General features: G+C 43.7%; 1 protein-coding gene across 2 annotated transcripts in view; it reads right to left on the bottom strand.

Annotated features, from left to right (window-relative positions):
- Window positions 1-17,387, bottom strand: part of LOC129821349 (neuronal vesicle trafficking-associated protein 2-like) — a 34,438-nt gene extending 17,051 nt beyond the window's left edge. The window contains exons 1-3 of one of the 2 annotated variants that reach the window (XM_055878955.1): window positions 17,089-17,387; window positions 16,523-16,689; window positions 5,633-5,749 (exon numbers count right to left, since the gene is read on the bottom strand). In XM_055878955.1, coding sequence (XP_055734930.1) covers window positions 5,633-5,749; window positions 16,523-16,651 — 246 coding nt within the window. In that variant the 5' untranslated portion in view covers window positions 16,652-16,689; window positions 17,089-17,387. Of the gene's footprint in view, window positions 1-5,632; window positions 5,750-16,522; window positions 16,690-17,077 lie in introns of both variants that reach the window. The other variant, XM_055878946.1, reaches the window with a different exon arrangement.
- Window positions 17,388-19,700: the final 2,313 nt, after the last annotated feature.

Raw genomic sequence — 19,700 nt, forward strand, 5'->3', positions numbered from 1 at the left:
GCACAACAACAAGGCTGGTCCTCCTGAGCAGTGGCTCCACCGCCACGGTGCCAAGGGATCCTCAGGCTAGTTGGCCGAAATGTAATGATGTACAGAGAGAAAGAGTAGAGAGAGTAGAGGAGAAAGATGAACAGATATAAATCTAGAGAGAGAGAGAGAGAGAGAGAGAGAGAGCCCAGCAAGTGTCATACAGTAATAACACACACAGAGAGAATTGGGGAGGCGAGAGAGAGAAAAACAAAACCTGTTCTGTATCTGGAGCCACTAATTGATCCCCAAGCTCACCTTGGCAGGACAGGAATGGAGGCCCCCTGAAGGTAGGTGCCCCGGGGCCCCAAATGCCGTAGTCTGATGGAGGACAGAGCTCTGACAGAGCACAGCAGTCAATGAGAGTCCCACTGTTTTCATCATGGCCTCACAACATGCACAGTGCTTATGGAAAGTGTCAGTCACACTAACCAGAAACAAACCACAGCATCCCTGACATGGACTGCTTGGATCACAAATAAGATACCTTTATGCTACCTCCTCAATGTGAGCATCTTTCTATTCCCACATCATGGCAGATCAAATGTTCCAATCACTTCTGTAGGGAGTGAAAAACAGATTACAGAAAGTTAACCTGGTAGAGTTGACGGATAATTGAACTCCTCCTGAAACTTTATACAGAATGTGTAATCATTAGGGACAAAGTTCATTGGATTTAATATTAGCTCTATATTCAGATGTAATGATTGTGAGGTATTGGAGGCAGCTGAGAGGTGGGATTAATCAGCGTTAGAACAGAGAAAAAGCCATCTGGCTCTATAAATCATCTCCGGCATTGTTCACACAAAAGCCCTTGTCCCCCATGGCACCTCAAATACGCTGTCCTTTTTGAAATGACAAATCACAAAAAGAAAATGCCCCTTTGGCGCACATGCACAACCGTCTTTTGTTGTTCTTTTTGGTCAAATGGAACAGTGAATAGCAGTCATAAATTAGCATATCATATTTCCCATCTGTAGCCTGTTTGTATGTGTGAGTGGCAATAAATGGGGAAAGCAATTCATTGTAACACTTTCTCCACATGCTCAATCTTAGCTATCAAAAAATGCCTCCTATCCACTCATGCCATAACCATTAAAAGTTGAACCTCCCCATGCAATGCCATGTTGATCCAATCAATGGCCAGCGTTCACCATGAAGGTGTCTCTAATTGGCTACCACTAGGACCTGGCAGTGTTTCCATGGCTCCAGGGTGGGTGGGTCAGAGGGTGAGTGTTTGTATTTACTCGCTGGTCTGCAGCCCTCCTACGGCGCAAGTGACAGACTGACAGAATTGTAGAGGACTGGTGGTTGCCGCTGGCCAGAGGCCACAACACAGCTACTGACTGGAGGACTGACTGTATCAAAGGCTGATCCATACTGGCCATTGACATGCCTCAGTTGTGTGGCAGAGCTGAGGAAAGCATGTTAACGTAAATATGCTCGTTGGGGATGCTGTGAACTAGTGCATAATTTATTGTCAGTCTGAAGGGCTGTCTGAATACAGGGAGAATAGCCTCTGTTTACATTCCCCAGTGTCTGTGTTGTTGTGAGTTTGTGTATATGTATGTGCGTATTTCAGGAAATGGCTTCCTGGATTCCAAAGCAGCTGATTGATCAGCCCATCACTAATTGGAGCTCTGACCCCACCCTCTCGTCAGGGGATACAGCTGTCTGCAATTACCGACGCCTTCTGCAGCTTGAAAAGCCAGTTTTCCTTTGTTAGGAGAGAGAGCTTCTTTGTATGTCCTGTGTTGGTCAGGTACATTTGTTGAAAATGGTTTGTAGGGGCTCCTGTAGAGGTATACCATAGTACCTAGTGTTTTTGGTTTATTCAAATTGTTCACTAAGTTTGGTGAATTATTTTGTTTAATTTGTTCCTGGGGAAGGCACCTTGGGAGTGTTAGGCAAGAGGACTGCTAGCATACATATACCCGTAGTATTTACTATGTCTATGCACACTAGGTAAGCCCCGGGCAGACCACCCCCTGTATTTTGGTTAGCGCGCCAGGTTATGCTAAGAATAGGTAACCAGTGGGTAGGTAGGAGAGGAACTTTTACTTTCTTTGCTTTGGTTCCGTCCAGCCCCTTTTCCCCACCTTACCGTGTGAAGGAAGAATAAATTCCCTGTAAACTGTAATATTCTCTGTCATCCTTACCCGCACCTATAATCACATACCCTTTTTCACTCCCCGGGGAGTTGAGTTGTAGCAGGGAGTTGCGTTCCCTCCTCCAAGAGGCGTACGTAACAGCCTCTCTACATGGAAATGATACATTTCTTTGTAACATATTCAGAGTTCCACAGAGAATCCATGTAAATCAATGCGATGTCTCACAATCCAAAACATACACTCACTGGGCAGTTAATTAGGTCCACCACCACGTTGAGTTACGTGGCCGTGACTTGCTATATAAAGCAGGCAGACAGACATCAAGGCATTCAGTTAGAATTAGCAAAACAAGTGACCTAAGCGACCTTGAGCGTGGTATCATCGTCAGTGTCAGGCGTGCCGGATCCAGTAACTCAGGGCTTTTCACGCACGACAGTGTCTAGGGTTTACCAAGAATGGTGCGACAAACAAGAAACATCCAGTCAGCAGCCGTCCTGTGGGCGGAAACAGCTTGTTGATGAGAGGTCGAAGGAGAATGGCAAGAATTGTGCAAGCTAACAGGCGGGCCACAAACAGACAAGTAACAGAGCAGCGCAACAGTGGTGTGCAGAACGGCATCTCGGAACGCACAACTCGCCAATCCTTTTCATGGATGGGATATTGCAGCGGACGATCACACCGGGTTCCACTCCTACAAACTAAAAACAAGAAGAAGCAGCTCCAGTGGACATGCGATCACCAACACTAGGGCAATTGAGTGGGAAAACATTGCCTAGTCCGACGTATCCCGGTTCCTGTTGCGTCATGCTGATGGCAGAGTCAGGATTTGGAGTAAGCAGCATGAGTCCATGGACCCATCCTGCCTGGTGTCAACGGTACAGGCTGGTGGCGGTGGTGTAATGTTTTCCTGGCACACATTAGGTCCCTTGATACCAATTGAGCAACGAACGTTTACAACCCCTTGTAGAACACATGCCAAAGAATTCAGGCTGTTCTGGAGGCAAAGGAGTGTACGACCCGGTACTAGATGAGTGTACCTAATAAACTGACCGGTGAGTGTACGTTGTCTCTTAATAAAGAGAACACCCACACAAACAGTTTTTTAAAAATTGCGCCGCTTCGCATTGTATCCCGACTCTCTACTCCATCTCTCTCTGTGTCCACTGATAAAATGGCGAAACAGCATCGGGGTCTAAACTAGCAGTATTGTTGAATATGTGGAGATTTCTCTGCAAGCTGAGACACCCAGCCAGTGCCTGTCCCTCATTCTCATTCTGCAGCCTGCCTGCTTCTCTAGAGGACGAGTCCCTTGACAGAGAGGGAGGCATCTCAGCTCAGATCTCTGCACTTTCACGTCATTTTCTCGCTCCTCATGTGCACATGGGGAGAGCCTAGCTATTGTTACAGATGAACCAATTTTCCGTTGTGTGCGCGCGCATGTGTGCGTGCCTAACAACAAATGACTAGCACAAAATAATCACACACTGAACATTCTGTATGGCAGCATTACTCATCCAACTGAAACAACTACGTAGGTCACATGGCTGTTTGTAGAACATCCGTGATCTCCAACCTGTTAGAACACTAACACTTCGGTGGAGTGGAGCATTACTTGCGACAGGCCTTTTTATCCTCAGATTTTGATTTCCTCAGAAGATAATTATAGGATAATTGCTTTGGATGAGTCTCTCTGGTTGTATGGTGTGGGCAGGACTCTGGACGTGGCTGCTGCTGTGTGCTCTACTTGGCAGGTTGTGTGTGTCAAACGCCCTGCCTGGAAAGGAAAGAGAGAGCCATAACCTGCCCTCCGAGCCCCAGCAGCCGGCTTAAACCCCGTCCACCTATCCATCCATCCACCCACTCATCCATCCATCCCTCAATCCGCCTCCCCACTTTAATTGAGTCCTTCTAATTCCCCCTTTTATTTCAACATGATATGTTAATATGTTCCGCTTTGCTGCATCAGATACCAAGAGACCTCCGTCTTCATTTGTTTTGTGTGTTTAATGAGGGAGAACGTTCCTCCCCTGTTTCCCGGATAAAGTAACTAGGGGGAATTTGGCCGCGCTCATCAGGGAGCAATCGCACGGAGAACTTCATCCATCAACACAATCTGCACGGCTTTGGAGAGGGGATGTGCGAGCTTTCTACACAGATCCGTCTTTCTCTCCTCAGTCAGCGCTGGGCCAGGTCCATCAGTCACGCAAGGCAGGCAGCCCCCCCAAAAGTCCCTACAGTGCACAAATCAGGCTGAGTAAAAAAAAAGTCTCATTTGAATTCCCTTCCACCCAACAGAAGTTGATAGCTCACTGCACCTTGCAGTCTGCAAGGGAGGGCCCTCCTTGTTTCCGGGTCATATGTCTCCGTCTCATCTACCGGTGTGGGAGGAAAGGCCAGGCATGGTCGATCAAGCCTCTCCAGTCTGCCACGGAGGGAGCAAGGCAGAAGATATCCGCCTCTCAGTCAGTCGCAACCCCACTCAGACAAGCTTCACAGCCTCTGTTTGTGTTGAATATCTTATTCTCTCTCCTCTCTGCTGGCTCCTCAAATGACCTTTAACGGCAAAGCCAAACTTCCCCTCTCTCTGCTCTCCTTCCTCCATCGCACATGAATTATAGTCAAACACTCTGCAGAACCCACTCTTCCATCAAAATGTAACAGTACCAAATGGTTATTGCCCTCACTCTCATCGACTGTATAAGGAATTGCAGCTCTTTGATTTGAGGTGTGGAGGGGACAATGACCACTGCTATTGACACTCATCAAAGCAGAGGGTGTGTTAATTATGGATGAGGTCAATCCATTTCACTCTATGCTCTGGGTCTCCACTCACTGTTCGAGACAGAGCTGCTCTGGGTAAGATAGTAGTGCATCTTGGTTTGAATATCATTCTGGATATCTAATTTGTATGTAAATAATGTGAGAAATTCAGACGACACAGCCAGAATTTACTCAGGTGCTGTGGATCGCACACTGTAATATTCATACAGGCGTTCAGTACAAGCTTGCTAGCTCAAGTATTAGAGATTCTCATGAGTTTATGCATGAGGTCTGGTTACCATGACAACCACATTACCATTTTGTTTCCCGTAGAGCACCTAAGAAATTAAACTAACATCCGGATCCAATGAAGTTGACGCTTTCCCAAAGATAACTCCTCATCAGGAACGATGGTTATGTGCTTAGGACCAAAATTATAATACTGAAAACGCTAGCCGCAACCAGGGGGGGCTGGTGGGAGGAGCTATAGGAGGATGGGCTCATTGTAATGGCTGGAATGGAATTCATGGAACTGAGTCAAACATGTGGTTTCCATATGATTGATGTGTTGGATGCCGTTCCATGAATTCCATTCCAGACATTACAGTGAGCCCATCCTCCTATAGCTCCTCCCACCAGCCTCCTCCGGCAACAACGTAGCTGTTTAGCATATCTTAGCGCTGAGGGAATAGTTGGTATGTCTCAGTGAATTAAGAAATAAACTTTCCTAGTACCTTGATTCTCTCTGATACTCCATCAGTGAAGCTGATAGTGAACTCCTCCACCTTGGGCACCTTCAGCTTGGTTTTCTTCTGGTCCGTTTGGTACTCAGTCCGTGTCTTCACCACCACCTGCAGGGAGAGGACAACAATAGTCGGTTACAGTGACACAGCACATTATCACTAATGGGTTGGCTGAACTTCAGTTAGACAGAGCCATAAGCCATCATACCACAAAGTCTTACTGTTACGTCATCACTGTGTTAAGGGCAAAGGCAGAGAGAAAAACTAAAACCTCTGCCAAGCAACTGTCAGGGGGTGGCTATTTTAGGCACTGTCCCGTATGATGCCCGCCAATCAGAACAAATCAACTCTTTTAACATGATGTAGAAGAACAGAGAGCTGGGTAAGCAAGGGGCTGTCCTAGTAATGTCACTCTGCTATTTTTCACTGAAATTGCCTCAGAATTGCAGTCAAAATACAGAGGGGGAGAGAGAGCGAGAGAGAGAGAGATACAAAATGTGCAAGTGTGAGCCTCATTTAGCTGCTTGTATGAATGTCACACCCAAGGTGTCGGCAGAAAGTACTATGCGGTAAATGACTGATGAATTCAGCAGTTTGTACTGCTGGTTCCTTATCACTTCTACAGGTCACTGTACTGTTTCTCTCAGCTATTAGACACTATTCACCTGAACCTCTCTAACTTGACAAAAATCACAGGAACTGAGTGACGCTAGCACTTCCAGTAATGATGGATCAAGGAATACATTTCCAAAATAATTGCGCCTTCCACAAACCCCTGGTAGCTCCTCTCTCCACCTCACAATCTGGAATGAATGGCATTATATTATCCTGAAGTCTCCAAGAAGAGACTCGGCTACTGCAATTACAGCCTCCGACTCCCTCCCGATCACTTTGACATTTAATTTTCCCCCTGAATTACCAGGCTGTCTGCACCCATTTTTCTCTCCATGCGCCCCTTTATTATTTGAGAGACCCTGTTATCATTACCACTGTCATTTCATTTCTCATTCATAGATAAAAGCAATGTGTAGGCTACCCTCGGGTGAGGACCTGCAGTTTCCCAGGTAGGTAATTCTAGTCAATGGATGTACTAGGAGCTTCTCCTGAGTCATATAATCAAAAGGGACTGTATTTGCATTATGATTTACATGGATCAAAATGGCTAATAATAAAAGGATGGGCACGGTTATTCAAATATCCAAACGGACGTTAGTATTTGAATACTTGCAAGAGTATTCATTTTTTGGAAGAAAAAAAAAATCATAGGCCTATTTTAACAATGAAAAGGCTTTGTCTCAATTAAAGAAAATGTTCTGTGACATTGCTACACACAATAAAAACAAACTTTTGAATATAGTTCTTATGACGTGGGCCCCATAAAAAGACAAGAGCTGTGTTCGAATACCCATACTAACACATTGTATACTACATACATAATGAATATATACTACCTTCTATATACTTTTATTATACTGTAAATGAACGGTATGCCTTTCAGTTGAGCGTACTAGCACTTCGCCTGTCTACCGGAAGTTGATGCTGATGCTATTCTACAATGTATAAAATAGTAAAAATAAAGAGAAACCCTCGTATGAGTAGGTGTTCTAAAACTTTTGACCAGAAGTGTATAAATATTTTTGGGTGGGCTTGCCTGTTTTGCATGTTATTTTGGCATTAATGTCTGCCACATATCAGTTTGCAAACAATGTAAAATAAGTATATACAGTTGAAGTCGGAAGTTTACATACACCTTAGCCAAAAACATTTAAACTCAGTTTTTCACAATTCCTGACATTTAATCCTGGTAAAAATTCCCTGTCTCAGGTCAGTTAGGATCACCACTTTATTTTAAGAATGTGAAATGTCAGAATAATAGTAGAGAGAATGATTTATTTCAGCTTTTATTTCTTTCATTTCTTTCTTTCAGGCCTCCTTGCTCACACATGCTTTCAGTTCTGCCCACAAATTTTCTATAGGATTGAGGTCAGGGCTTTCTGATGGCCACTCCAATACCTTGACTTTGTTGTCCTTAAGCCATTTTGCCACAACTTTGGAAGTATGCTTGGGGTCATTGTCCATTTGGAAGACCCATTTGCGACCAAGCTTTAACTTCCTGTCTTGAGATGTTGCTTCAATATATCCACATAACTTTCCTCCCTCATGGTGCCATCTATTTTGTGAAGTGCACCAGTCCCTCCTGCAGCAAAGCACCGCCACAACATGATACTGCCACTCCTGTGCTTCATGGTTGGGATGGTGTTCTTCGGCTTGCAAGCCTCCCCCTTTTTCCTCCAAACATAACGATGGTCATTATGGCCAAACAGTTCTATATTTGTTTCATCATACCAGAGGACATTTCTCCAAAAAGTACGATCTTTGTCCCCGTGTGCAGTTGCAAACCATAGTCTGGCTTTTTTATAGCGGTTTTGGAGCAGTGGCTTCTTCCTTGCTGAGCGCCCTTTCAGGTTATGTTGATATAGGACTCGTTTAACTGTGGATATAGATACTTTTGTACTTGTTTCCTCCAGCATCTTCATAAGGTCCTTTGCTGATGTTCTGGGATTGATTTGCACTTTTCGCACCAGAGTGGGTTCATCTCTAGGAGACAGAACGCGACTCCTTCCTGAGCGTTATGTCAGCTGCAAGGTCCCATGGTGTTTATACTTGCGTACTATTGTTTGTACAGATGAACGTGGTACCTTCAAGCATTTGCTCCCAAGGATGAACCAGACTTGTGGAGGTCTTCAATTTCTTTTCTGAGGTCTTGGCTGATTTCTTTTGATTTTCCCATGATGTCAAGCAAAGAGGAACTGAGTTTGAAGGTAGGCCTTGAAATGCATCCACAAATACAGGCTAATTGACATCTTTTGAGTCAATTGGAGGTATCAGAAGCTTGACATCATTTTCTGGAATTTTCCAAGCTTTTTAAAGGCACAGTCAACTTAGCGTATGTAAACTTCTGACCCACTGGAATTGTGATACAGTGAATTATAAATGAAATAATGTCTGTAAACAGTTGTTGGAAAAATTACTTGTGTCATGCACAAAGTAGAACCGACTTGCCAAAACTATAGTTTGTTAACAAGAAATTTGTGGAGTGATTGAAAAACGAGTTTTAATGACTCCAACCTAACTGTATGTAAACTTCCGACTTCAACTGTATCATTGAGTTAATAAAGCCGTATTCAAACACGGTCTCTTTTTTTGTTTTCTTGAGTAAGGCAGCTCCAAAATGCAAGTGTTTCAGACAATTTCAGTGCTTTCTGTGGTGGTGGGGCAAGCCAGCAGAAAATACGGAGCGTTGCGCCGTGATTGGCTCAGTGTTCTGTCACTCATAGGGATACTACGTCACCGCCAAGTCTAAGGGGAGACATCGAAAATTCGAGCCCCTTGGGTGCTGCTATAGAGTTACATTAGAAGAGCCAATCCAAGAAGGCTCAGGGTCATTGGCCACAGATAGAATGACGTTAAATGTACAGTAGCTTTGATTGGGCTGATCATGTCAACATCATACTTTGAAAATCTTAGCTAGCAGTCATCATCATGAATGAAGTCGACAATCTACTGGCAAATCCTTTTTAATCCTTGTCATATAAAGAGAAATTATAGATCAAACGCATCGGTGCTCAACGGCCATAAACATTACACAACGAGTTGAAAATCGCAAATTCAACAATGAGTGATTTGGAAGGAATCAGTGACAGTGGCTGTGTGGTTCCAAATCTGGGATTAAGAGGCTCTTTTTCAAGTTTAAAATGATTAACATTCAACATTGGCCATGCTGTCAATGAAGCATGATTTGTGCCGTGCGCAAAACAACTTAACTCAGAACTGCGAAAACTTGACTTCAGTAAATTCAAGACAACTGGGAAGTCGGAAAATACGTTTTGAACGGTCATCCAACTCAGAATTGTAAATCCGGCCTCTTTCTAGAGCCATGACCTGAAGATCAACGACATCATTATTCAACCTTGTTTTTTTCAAGTTCCCAGTTGTTTTGAAAGCACCATAAATCCAGAGAATGCCAGACTTTGATGACAAAATTTTCCCACGAAGGACAGGCACGCCAACTTCCTGTTCAAATGAGCGCAGAACAACAAAGTGAGTTCAAAAATGTATTGTATGCTGCTGCATAAATGATGTAATATGTCAGGGGGATATGTATACTTTAGCTATGAAAGTAATATTAAGTGTGTTGTGTAGTAAGATGTTAGTAGCCCATGTGCCTCACCCTAATAATTTGGTCTATTTACCCCTCTTAATTTTGCCTACTGTTCTGACTTGGTGTAGCCTATAACCTGTTTTATAGAAATGTAATCAAAGATTTTAAGAGCTTTCATTGTCTGCTTATATGCTCCTTTATTTATCCTACGGTTCTGACTTGGTGTACAGGGAGAACACTGTAAGAACGGCCCATGTTCTGAATTCTGTCGCTGTACATTTCAAAAGTGCTAAACAAATAGTTATATTGACTACGTCCGTCCTAGTTCGCTCATTAATGTCTTAATTGAAATTACAGATTGCCTTTTATCCGCTTGTCATCCCCTCATTAGAAACCACATTTGATTAAGCAAGTCAGCCATATTTTTTTTTAAAGGCAGTATATGAGGCTGAATTAACTGTTTTGCTGCCAGACAAGGCTCCGCTGGTAGCCAGATGTAGCAGTGGTAAGAGGTTTGGTCTGCTGTTGGGACAGTTTTATGTAACCGTTAGTCACCATTATAGTGCAATTAATGCATTGTTTTGTGTTGTGTAGTAGCTTTGCTGGCATGCATCCCACTTTTATTTAAAAAAATTTGCCCCACCAATATGTACATGTTAAAATCACCACTCGTTACAGCCTCATTCTAAATCTACACACAACAGCCCCTAATGACAAAGCAAAAAACAGGTTCAGACCTTTTTACCCCCCATTGTTTTATTAATAAAAAAAATTGCTTATTTACAGATGTATTCAGACCCTTTGCTATGAGACTCAAAATTGAGCTCAGGTGCATCCTGTCTCCATTGATCATCTTTGAGATGTACAACAAATGATTGGACATGATTTGGAAAAGGCACATACATGTCCATATACGGTCCCACAGTTGACAGTGCATGTCAAAACAAAAAAGAAGCCATGAGGTCAAAGGAATTGTCCGTAGAGCTCCAAGACAGGATTGTGTTGAGGCACAGATCTGGGGAAGGGTACCAAAACATTTCTGCAGCATTGAAGGTTCCCAAGAACACAGTGGCCTTCATCATTCTTAAATAGAAGAAGTTTGGAACCATCAAGACTCTTCCTAAAGCTGGCTTCCCAGTCAAACTGAGCAATCGGGGGAGATCACTGACAGAGATTCAGAGTTCCTCTGTGGAGATGGGATAACCTTCCAGAAGGATAACCATCTGCAGCACACACGTTTGGGGGACACCTGTCACCATCCCTACGGTGAAGCATGGTGGTGGCAGCATCATGCTGTGTGGATGTTTTTCAGAGGGAGGGACTGGGAAGCTAGTCAGGATCGAGGCAACGACTAACAGAGCGGAGCAGAGAGATCCTTGATGAAAACCTGCTCCAGAGCGCTCAGGACCTCAGACCGGGGTGAAGGTTCACTTTCCAACAGGACAACAACCCTAAGCACACAGCCAAGACAACGCAGGAGTGGCCTCGGGACAAGTCTCTGAATGTCCTTGATTGGCCCAACCAGAGCCCGGACTTGAACCCGATCGAACATCTCTGGAGAGACATCTCTGAAAATAGCTATGCAGAAATGTTCCCCATCCAACCTGACAGAGCTTGAGAGAATCTGTAGAGAAGACGCATGTCTGAAAATGTGGCCACAATCATAATGTGGACAAGTTCAGGACACATTAGAAATACAGGTGTCCAAAGCTTGTACAGTAGCGTCATACCCAAGAAGTCTCGAGGCTGTAATCGATGCCAAAGGTGCTTCAACAAAGAACTGAATAAAGGGTCTGAATACTTATGTAAATGTCTTTTTTTTAATAGATTAGCAAAAATGTCAAAAACTGGTTTTGCTTTGCCATAATGGGGTATTGTGTGTAGATCGATGAGGGGGGAAAAAAACAACAATCAATTTTAGAATAAGGCTGTAACCTAACAAAATGTGGAAAAGGTCAAGAGGTCTGATTACTTCCAGAAGACACTGTAGGTAGGGATAAAGTGACTAAGCAACGGGATAGATAATTAACAGTAGCAGATGCGTATATGATGTGTCAAAAAAAGTTAGTGCAAAAAAGGTCAATGCAGAGGGTTAACCAATAGCTGCCCGGACTATGTAACAAAATATTTAGCAGTCTTATGGCTTGGCGGGGTAGAAGCTGTTCAGGGTCCTGTTGGTTCCAGACTTGGTGCAACGGTAACGCTTGCCATGCGGTAGCAGAGAGAATAGTCTATGACTTGGGTGGCTGGGTCATCCTCTGATACCGCCTGGTATAGAGGTCCTGGATGGCAGGGAGCTTGGCCCCAGTGATATCCAGACACAATGCCTGCCTGACTACCGGATCACAATGTATCTTTTGATTGTCTACACTTGTCTAAAAATGTTGGCACAATCAGAATGTGGACAAGATCAGGACAAAGGTTGCATGTTCGAACCAGGTATAAAAGGAGCTAGTGAGGTCTACTCTTCATATATTCAAAGATGACAAACCAAGTAGCCCATTCAAACCATCTGATTTCCTTGTGTTTCTTGAGCCATGTAATTTGCCCTGTTCAGCAAACACAGGACCACTGTAAACACGTCATGAAATGAGCCTTAACTGTACTGTTTCAAATGTCAATAATTCCGCATTAAAAAACAAAATCTTTGGTATTTACCAAGGCTGTATGCCAAATAGTCTTTACATTTTTCTATTTATCCAACCACCTTGGGGAAATCTACTGGCATGGCCCCTAGTCCACTTCAACAACTCCATCTCCAAACAACCACAAAATATGTACTTATCTGACCCTCTGCATGGTATATCTTTAAAAAACATTCAGAGGCGTGTATCAACCATAGAAAGAGGAGGAAGGGAAGCGTTACTAAGGTACACAATAGTACATTTTGGTAGACAGAAGGTGCTCTTTGGTAAAAGGGGTAAATTGGTCATCAAAAAGAAAGGAGGACCAAGGCACTCTTCATATAATTAATTAAAATGCCTTTATTAGTATGGCATGTTCAATAGAAACAAAGTTTTAAAAACCGACGCGTTTCGGCTGCATGGCCTTCGTCAGGGAGTATCAACCCATTGATGTGATGAGTCAAAAAAGTTAGTGCAAAAAAGGTCAATGCAGGGCCTCCCGGGTGGCGCAGTGGTCTAGGGCACTGCATCGCAGTGCTAGCTGCGCCACCAGAGTCTCTGGGTTCGCGCCCAGGCTCTGTCGCAGCCAGCCGCGACCGGGAGGTCCGTGGGGCGACGCACAATTGGCCTAGCGTCATCCGGGTTAGGGAGGGTTTGGCCGGTAGGGATATCCTTGTCTCATCGCGCTCCAGCGACTCCTGTGGCGGGCCGGGCGCAGTGCGCGTTAACCAAGGGGGCCAGGTGCACGGCGTTTCCTCCGACACATTGGTGCGGCTGGCTTCCGGGTTGGAGGCGCGCTGTGTTAAGAAGCAGTGCGGCTTGGTTGGGTTGTGCTTTGGAGGACGCGTGGCTTTCGACCTTCGTCTCTCCCGAGCCCGTACGGGAGTTGTAGCGATGAGACAAGATAGTAATTACTAGTGATTGGATACCACGAAAATTTGGGAGAAAAGGGGTTAAACATTTAAAAAATTAAAATAAATAAAAGGTCAATGCAGAGGATTAACCAATAGCTGCCTGGACTATGTAACAAACTATTTAGCAGTCTTATGGCTTGGGGGGTAGAAGCTGTTCAGGGTCCTGTTGGTTCCAGACTTGGTGCAGCGGTACCGCTTGCCATGCGGTAGCAGCGAGAATAGTCTATGACTTGGGTGGCTGGGTCATCCCCTGATACCGTCTGGTATAGAGATCCTGGATGGCAGGGTGTTCGGCCCTTGTGATGTACTGGGCTGTATGCACTGCCCTCTGTAGCGCCTTGCAGTCAGATGCCAAGCAGTTGCCATACCAAGCGGTGAAGCAGCCAGTCAAGATGCTCAATGGTGCAATACTTTTAGGGATAGGGCTTGGTCAAAAGTAGTGCACCAAATAAGAAATAGGCTGCCATTTGGGACGTATCCCATGACTTCTTGTCTGAATAATGCACATGAATCACTGCTACCAGGAGTGACGAGGTGAAATGGAAACTCCAAAGGAAGAATACCAAGATACAAAGCACCCAAATATGCTCTTTACATATGCTATATTCTTGTTGATGTTTTGATGTGTTCGCTTTGCTAAAAAGCACTGCAGTTATATATTGACTAATTTATACTGTACAAGTAACAACATGGCATCCCTCATCCAACATGCTCTCAGATCTCTGGGCCAAGTGATAAGTCATCCAGTTCACTTTGGCAAACAGCAGCTTGTTCTTGAAAGAAGTGCAATTTAAAGGCCCGGCCTGGAGCCTGAATTCTTAAGAAAATGATTTATTCAAAGTGCTGCATATACCACTCTCCCCTACACTCCGCAGGTCAACTATTTATAGTCAAGCTCTGCTAGTTGCCCTGAAATCACTGTCCATCCAATCAAGATATTGGTGCCCCTTTAGGCGCATCCCCTGCCGTCCAGATGGGATCAAGGCTAATTCCTCCCCAATCCCTCAGCACTGGCCTACTGAGGATTGTGTTTATCAGGCACGTTTGTCTCACTGCTGCCCAGTAGCCCTGGTCCCACAGCCAGCAGTGTTTAGCACGATAAAAGCATCTGTAGCTCACTGACAACTCCTCCCATAGTGTTATTTTTGAAGGTACAATGTGTAAATACCCTCTATACCAGGCTTCTAATATTCAGAGGGGGAGTAATGGTTGACTTTCCTTTTCATCTATTTCAAACATTTTTATACATTCATCTGAGAAATGTTTAAAGGTAATACAGGGACATTATTTTCATACAGCCAAGAACCTCTGAGAAAACATGGTACTCTAGCATCACCTCAGGCTTGGGAGGCATTTTACATGAGGGTGAAAATAGAATCTGCGTAAAGCAGAATGTGAACTGTTCCCACAGCTATGCCTTATCTGTAGCCCAACGAAACCGCCCTGTGCCCACTCTACTCACACCACTGACCCCAGAGCCTGCATGGACCACCTCTCAATCTCTGACGGGGATGAACTGGATGCAAGAATGACCGTTCTTTGAGTGGAATCTGGAGACTGTAGCCTAATTTATACCCGGTTCAAATGTGTCCTGATCTTGTTCACATTATGATTGTGGCCACATTTTCAGACATGCGTCTAAACATTGTACGTTTGCCATCTTATCCGCATCCCTCCCTATATGCAAGTTATTTGACATTCTTTCATAATATTTATTTTGACACATATTGATGCCATAGGTCAATGATTTTAGAGGGTGGAATAATGATGATTCAAATGTTTTTACTGTCCAGATCCATCTACACTTGTAAGATATCCAGACACAATGCCTGCCTGACTACCTGCGGAGGTGGGCAGGATGATCTGATCACAATGTGTCTTTTGATTGTCTACACTTGTCTAAAAATGTTGGCACAATCAGAATGTGGACAAGATCAGGACAAAGGTTGCATGTTCGAACCAGGGATAAAAGGAGCTAGTGAGGTCTACTCTTCATATATTCAAAGACGACAAACCAAGTAGCCCCTTCAAACCATCTGATTTCCTTGTGTTTCTTGAACCATGTAATTTGCCCTGTTCAGCAAACACAGGGCCACTGTAAACACGTCATGAAATGAGCCTTAACTGTACTGTTTCAAATGTCAATAATTCCGCATTAAAAAACAAAATCTTTGGTATTTACCAAGGCTGTATGCCAAATAGAGTCTTTACAATTTCTCTATTTATCCAACCACCTTGGGGAAATCTACTGGCATGGCCCCTAGTCCACTTCAACAACTCCATCTCCAAACAACCACAAAATATGTACTTATCATGGTATATCTTTAAAAAAAAAAAAACATGTATCAACCCATTGAAAATCCTGGATGGTGCTCCAATTCCTCCTCGGGCAGGCATGGTTAAGACAGCAGAATCCAAGACAAGGGCTGAAGCACCACTCTGCAAAGGTGTCAGGGTTCTTCCCTTAATGTTTACTACAGAGTGACGGGTTCGGCCTGCATGGGGCCATGGGTTCTTCTGTGCTGCTGATCAAATAAGCCAAAACACAAGCCTTACGATAAGCTAGGAGCTGACAAATAAATCACAGAGGAGCATCATTTCAGCATATCAGCATTCACTCCTGAAGTAAAACATGCATGAAATGACTCCAGCAGGTACTGTGGGCCTTGTGATAACACAACAAAGGACCTGTCCTTCACTCCTATGGAATATTTTTTTTTTAAACTACTTTGATCATATGGAGCTGTTTTGATTGAAAATCACTTCAAAGTAAGATTAAATTATGTGCATTATTAAACTATCATCACTCATATCAATCATATTAACATATTCAGTTCAGCGAGGCAGCGCTGGACCTGTAATAGTCGAAACTGTTATATGGCTTTAGTCAATTCATTAATCATTCTGTGTAATAAGATGCAGCAGTCTGGTTCAAAAATAAAACCCCTTGTCAAAGTAAATTAGGGATGACATGTTTGCTGGTTTCCTAGAATGGATGATGTGCATCCCAGTTATAAACCAAAAAGGGCTTCTTTAATCTGGGTTTTAAACAAAGGAGGCAACAGGGCAATTGAGATGACAAAGAGATGGGTTTGCTGTTTTATTTGTTATGGCTTTGGCCATAAATCAAGGAGTGTGTGTGAATCAGAGGAAATCTCAGCAGACAGACAGTCCATTTTACCTTGTCTGGGGCTCCATACTGGAGATTACCGACATCCAGAGGGGTGATGAGCGGCACGTTTTGGAAGCCATCCTCCACACTGACCGGTTTAGCGCCTTTGTCTTGTAGATTACTCCCCAGTTTAACCATCTTTACCAATAGAAAATAGTGCACTTCTCAAGCAGATGCTGTAAATATGACAGACACTGTTAGTTAATTGTACATGTCTAATTTATCAAACAATAAAACATCTAATGAGCACGCAAATCAATGTTTTTTCTTTGGACATTACATTCATTGGATTTAAACTTTACCTTTATAATACTTTTTTACAGTCTAATAAAACGCTCTGAAACCCCGTTTTAATTTCCTAAATATTGGATAAATTAAATATTGGGGGTAAAAAAAAAAAAGGTGGAAAATACCATTTTCCAACGCCATAGAGCAGGCGTCAAAATAAATCCTATGTTCGTTCATAGGCTAACTGTGCATAGGGATGCACCTGCAGTAGCCTAGCCTACTTCGCCATTCTTATCGGCCAAAAACAAAAGATCTCAAACAAAAACATCTACTTACGATGGACGCACTTGTATAAGTCCTTTTCGTTTCTTCGTCTGCTGTTGTTATATCAAAGACAGGATGCAAGGAGCAGATGCGTGAAGGCAGACCGGGCGTAGTTGCAATCAAAACTCAGCGATGCTGATGCAGGAAACTAGACAGCCCGATCCCTACAGAGACTAGCGGGCTCCGTAAGCAACCCAGAACCCAATTCCAAACACTGCCTCCTCACTTTATGCTTGCATCTGGCGCCGCTAGAGGGATTTTTGAATGAAATCGCACATTTGTTATGCGTGACTTAAAAAGGACCACAAACCGCATTCAGATGTATTTTTTTAGTCTTTATCGCCACCTAGAGACTTAGTTAGAACTGTGCGGTGTCTGTGTCTCTCCCTCTGCATAATAGTCTATCCACTAGAGGCTATATAGGCTAGGTAAAGAAGGACTAAAGTGCAAGACCGTAAAAAGGAACATTATTGCACTTCAAAGTCCAAATTCGACGCATGTTTTGAGACATCAAAAGTTATTTAATGTCAAGATAGGTCCACGTCCCAAGCCATCTGTTTTGTATATCCAGCTATAGCCCCTACGGCACAATTAATGGAAAAGATAATCTGATGAGAAAGGCAATGATCTGTCCATCATCAAATGTAAATCTAGTGCATTGAAAGTGTTAGCCTATGTTTTTATCTGTCTGTATGTACGTTATATTAAAGGGCTGTATTTTCCACCTGTTTAATCTGGCCATCAATACCAAAATCTGTTTCACTAAACACCACAAGAGGGTGCAAATATACAGGAAAACATGCATCCATCCCATCAATCCACTGTATGAACAAGTAAAAAAAGGTGGAATTGGGAGCTGGGGTGGGGGAGACCTATGGGCGGGTTATGGTTAGAGTTAGGTTTGTGCTTAGCATTACAGCTGTAGGGCCATTGCTATACCCTTTTAGGGTTAGGGTTTGCCGTTATTATCACAGCTGTAATGCTAACCTCAAACATAACCCTAACCCTAGCTCCATTTGTCTCTTACCTTGCGAAACAAACTTTTGCCCTCAGAATAGCCTCAATTCAACAGGGCATGGACTCTACAAGGTGTCCAAAGCATTCCACAGGGATGCTAGCCCATGTTGACTCCAATACTTCCCACAGTTGTGTCAACTTGGCTGGATGTCCTTTGGGTGGTGGACCATTCTTGATACATTCAGGAAACTGTTGAGCGTGAAAAACCCAGCAGCGTTGCAGTTCTTGACACAAACCGGTGCGCCTGGCTCCTACTACCATACCCCGTTCAAAGGCACTTATATAAATCTTTTGACTTGCCCGTTCACCCTCTGAATGGCACGCGTACACAATCCATGTCGCAATTGTCTCAAGGCTTAAAAATACTTATTTAACCTGTCTCCTCCCCTTCATCTACTCTGATTGAAGTGGATTTAACAAGTGACATAAATAAGGGATTATAGCTTTCACCTGGATTAATCTAGTCAGTTTATGTCATGGAAAGAGCAGGTGTTCTGAATGTTTTGTACGCTCAGTGTACTTGTTGTACTGTAGATATAAATAGTGGATGTATCCAAGAACCATATATGTGCCTTTTGAAAATAATTAAATAGACTTCATGAATCATTATAAAAATTATGGAAAATATGTATGAAAACAAGTACATTTGAAAACAAGTAGAATTGAAAGAGAGGTTTCTTTTAATAATGACACTTGATGTGGAGTACAAATCCCCTCCCCCCTTTTGTTTTGACTATGTCATAATTTTTCTAAACGCACATGCATGTTTCCCTTTCAGTCAGTCAACTTTCGGTACAACATACTATGGAGAGTAGCACTCTCGCGACTTCGCTTGAAGGTTCTACAATCAAGCCTGACAAGGCTAATAAAATCCATGCCACGCTGGGAACCTGCCTTCCACAGGTGATAAGCGTGAGGCTCGGTTTAATTCCTTCAATTATTCCTCTCTTCACCTCGGTGTGAACAGGAACGAGTCACGCTACGAAAACAAACAATTGGAAAATGAGACTGTCTAAACTGTTGCATAGTGTTATAGCCTGCTCACCCGCTGGACGTTTTGTGCTGAAGTTTGTACTTGTTCTCATTAGTTTCCTAATCACAAACTATTTGCTAGCGCAATGAGTAAGATGGCTAAGAAAGCAACCGAAACGACGGTGGCTACGCTGGGTTTGTGGTGGAGATCATGACCCCAGTCATGCGGTTATAGTATTTCTCTGAAAGATACTCACGATTTATGTGTAGTTTGTCTTGGCTTGGAACACGCTCAGGCGGCCCTCGCTCGAACCAGTCAGTGTGCCTATTGCCACGTACGTGCGGACAAACTCCCTGGAAAGACATGTAGCATTCTTGAGGAAGCTTGGAGTTGCCGATGGCGATTTTCCTTTCCCGAATGCAGGTACCTCGGCTTGGACTGAGGTGCCGGAAGAGGAGAGAGACTTGGGGCTGTGGTCGGAACAGATGGAATTAGCATCCCAACAGGGGGATATTGAGACAGTTGGTTACATACAAAGCCCAGGTTCGGATGACGACTTGGTGTCTCTGGACGGCTCCGGGAGTTTCTCGGATGAGGAAGAGGACTTGGTTCTGAGACAGCCACCTCCTCACTCTACGGGAGTCA

The sequence above is a fragment of the Salvelinus fontinalis genome, chromosome 2, assembly GCF_029448725.1.
Source record: "Salvelinus fontinalis isolate EN_2023a chromosome 2, ASM2944872v1, whole genome shotgun sequence".
NCBI classification, from domain to species: domain Eukaryota; kingdom Metazoa; phylum Chordata; class Actinopteri; order Salmoniformes; family Salmonidae; genus Salvelinus; species Salvelinus fontinalis.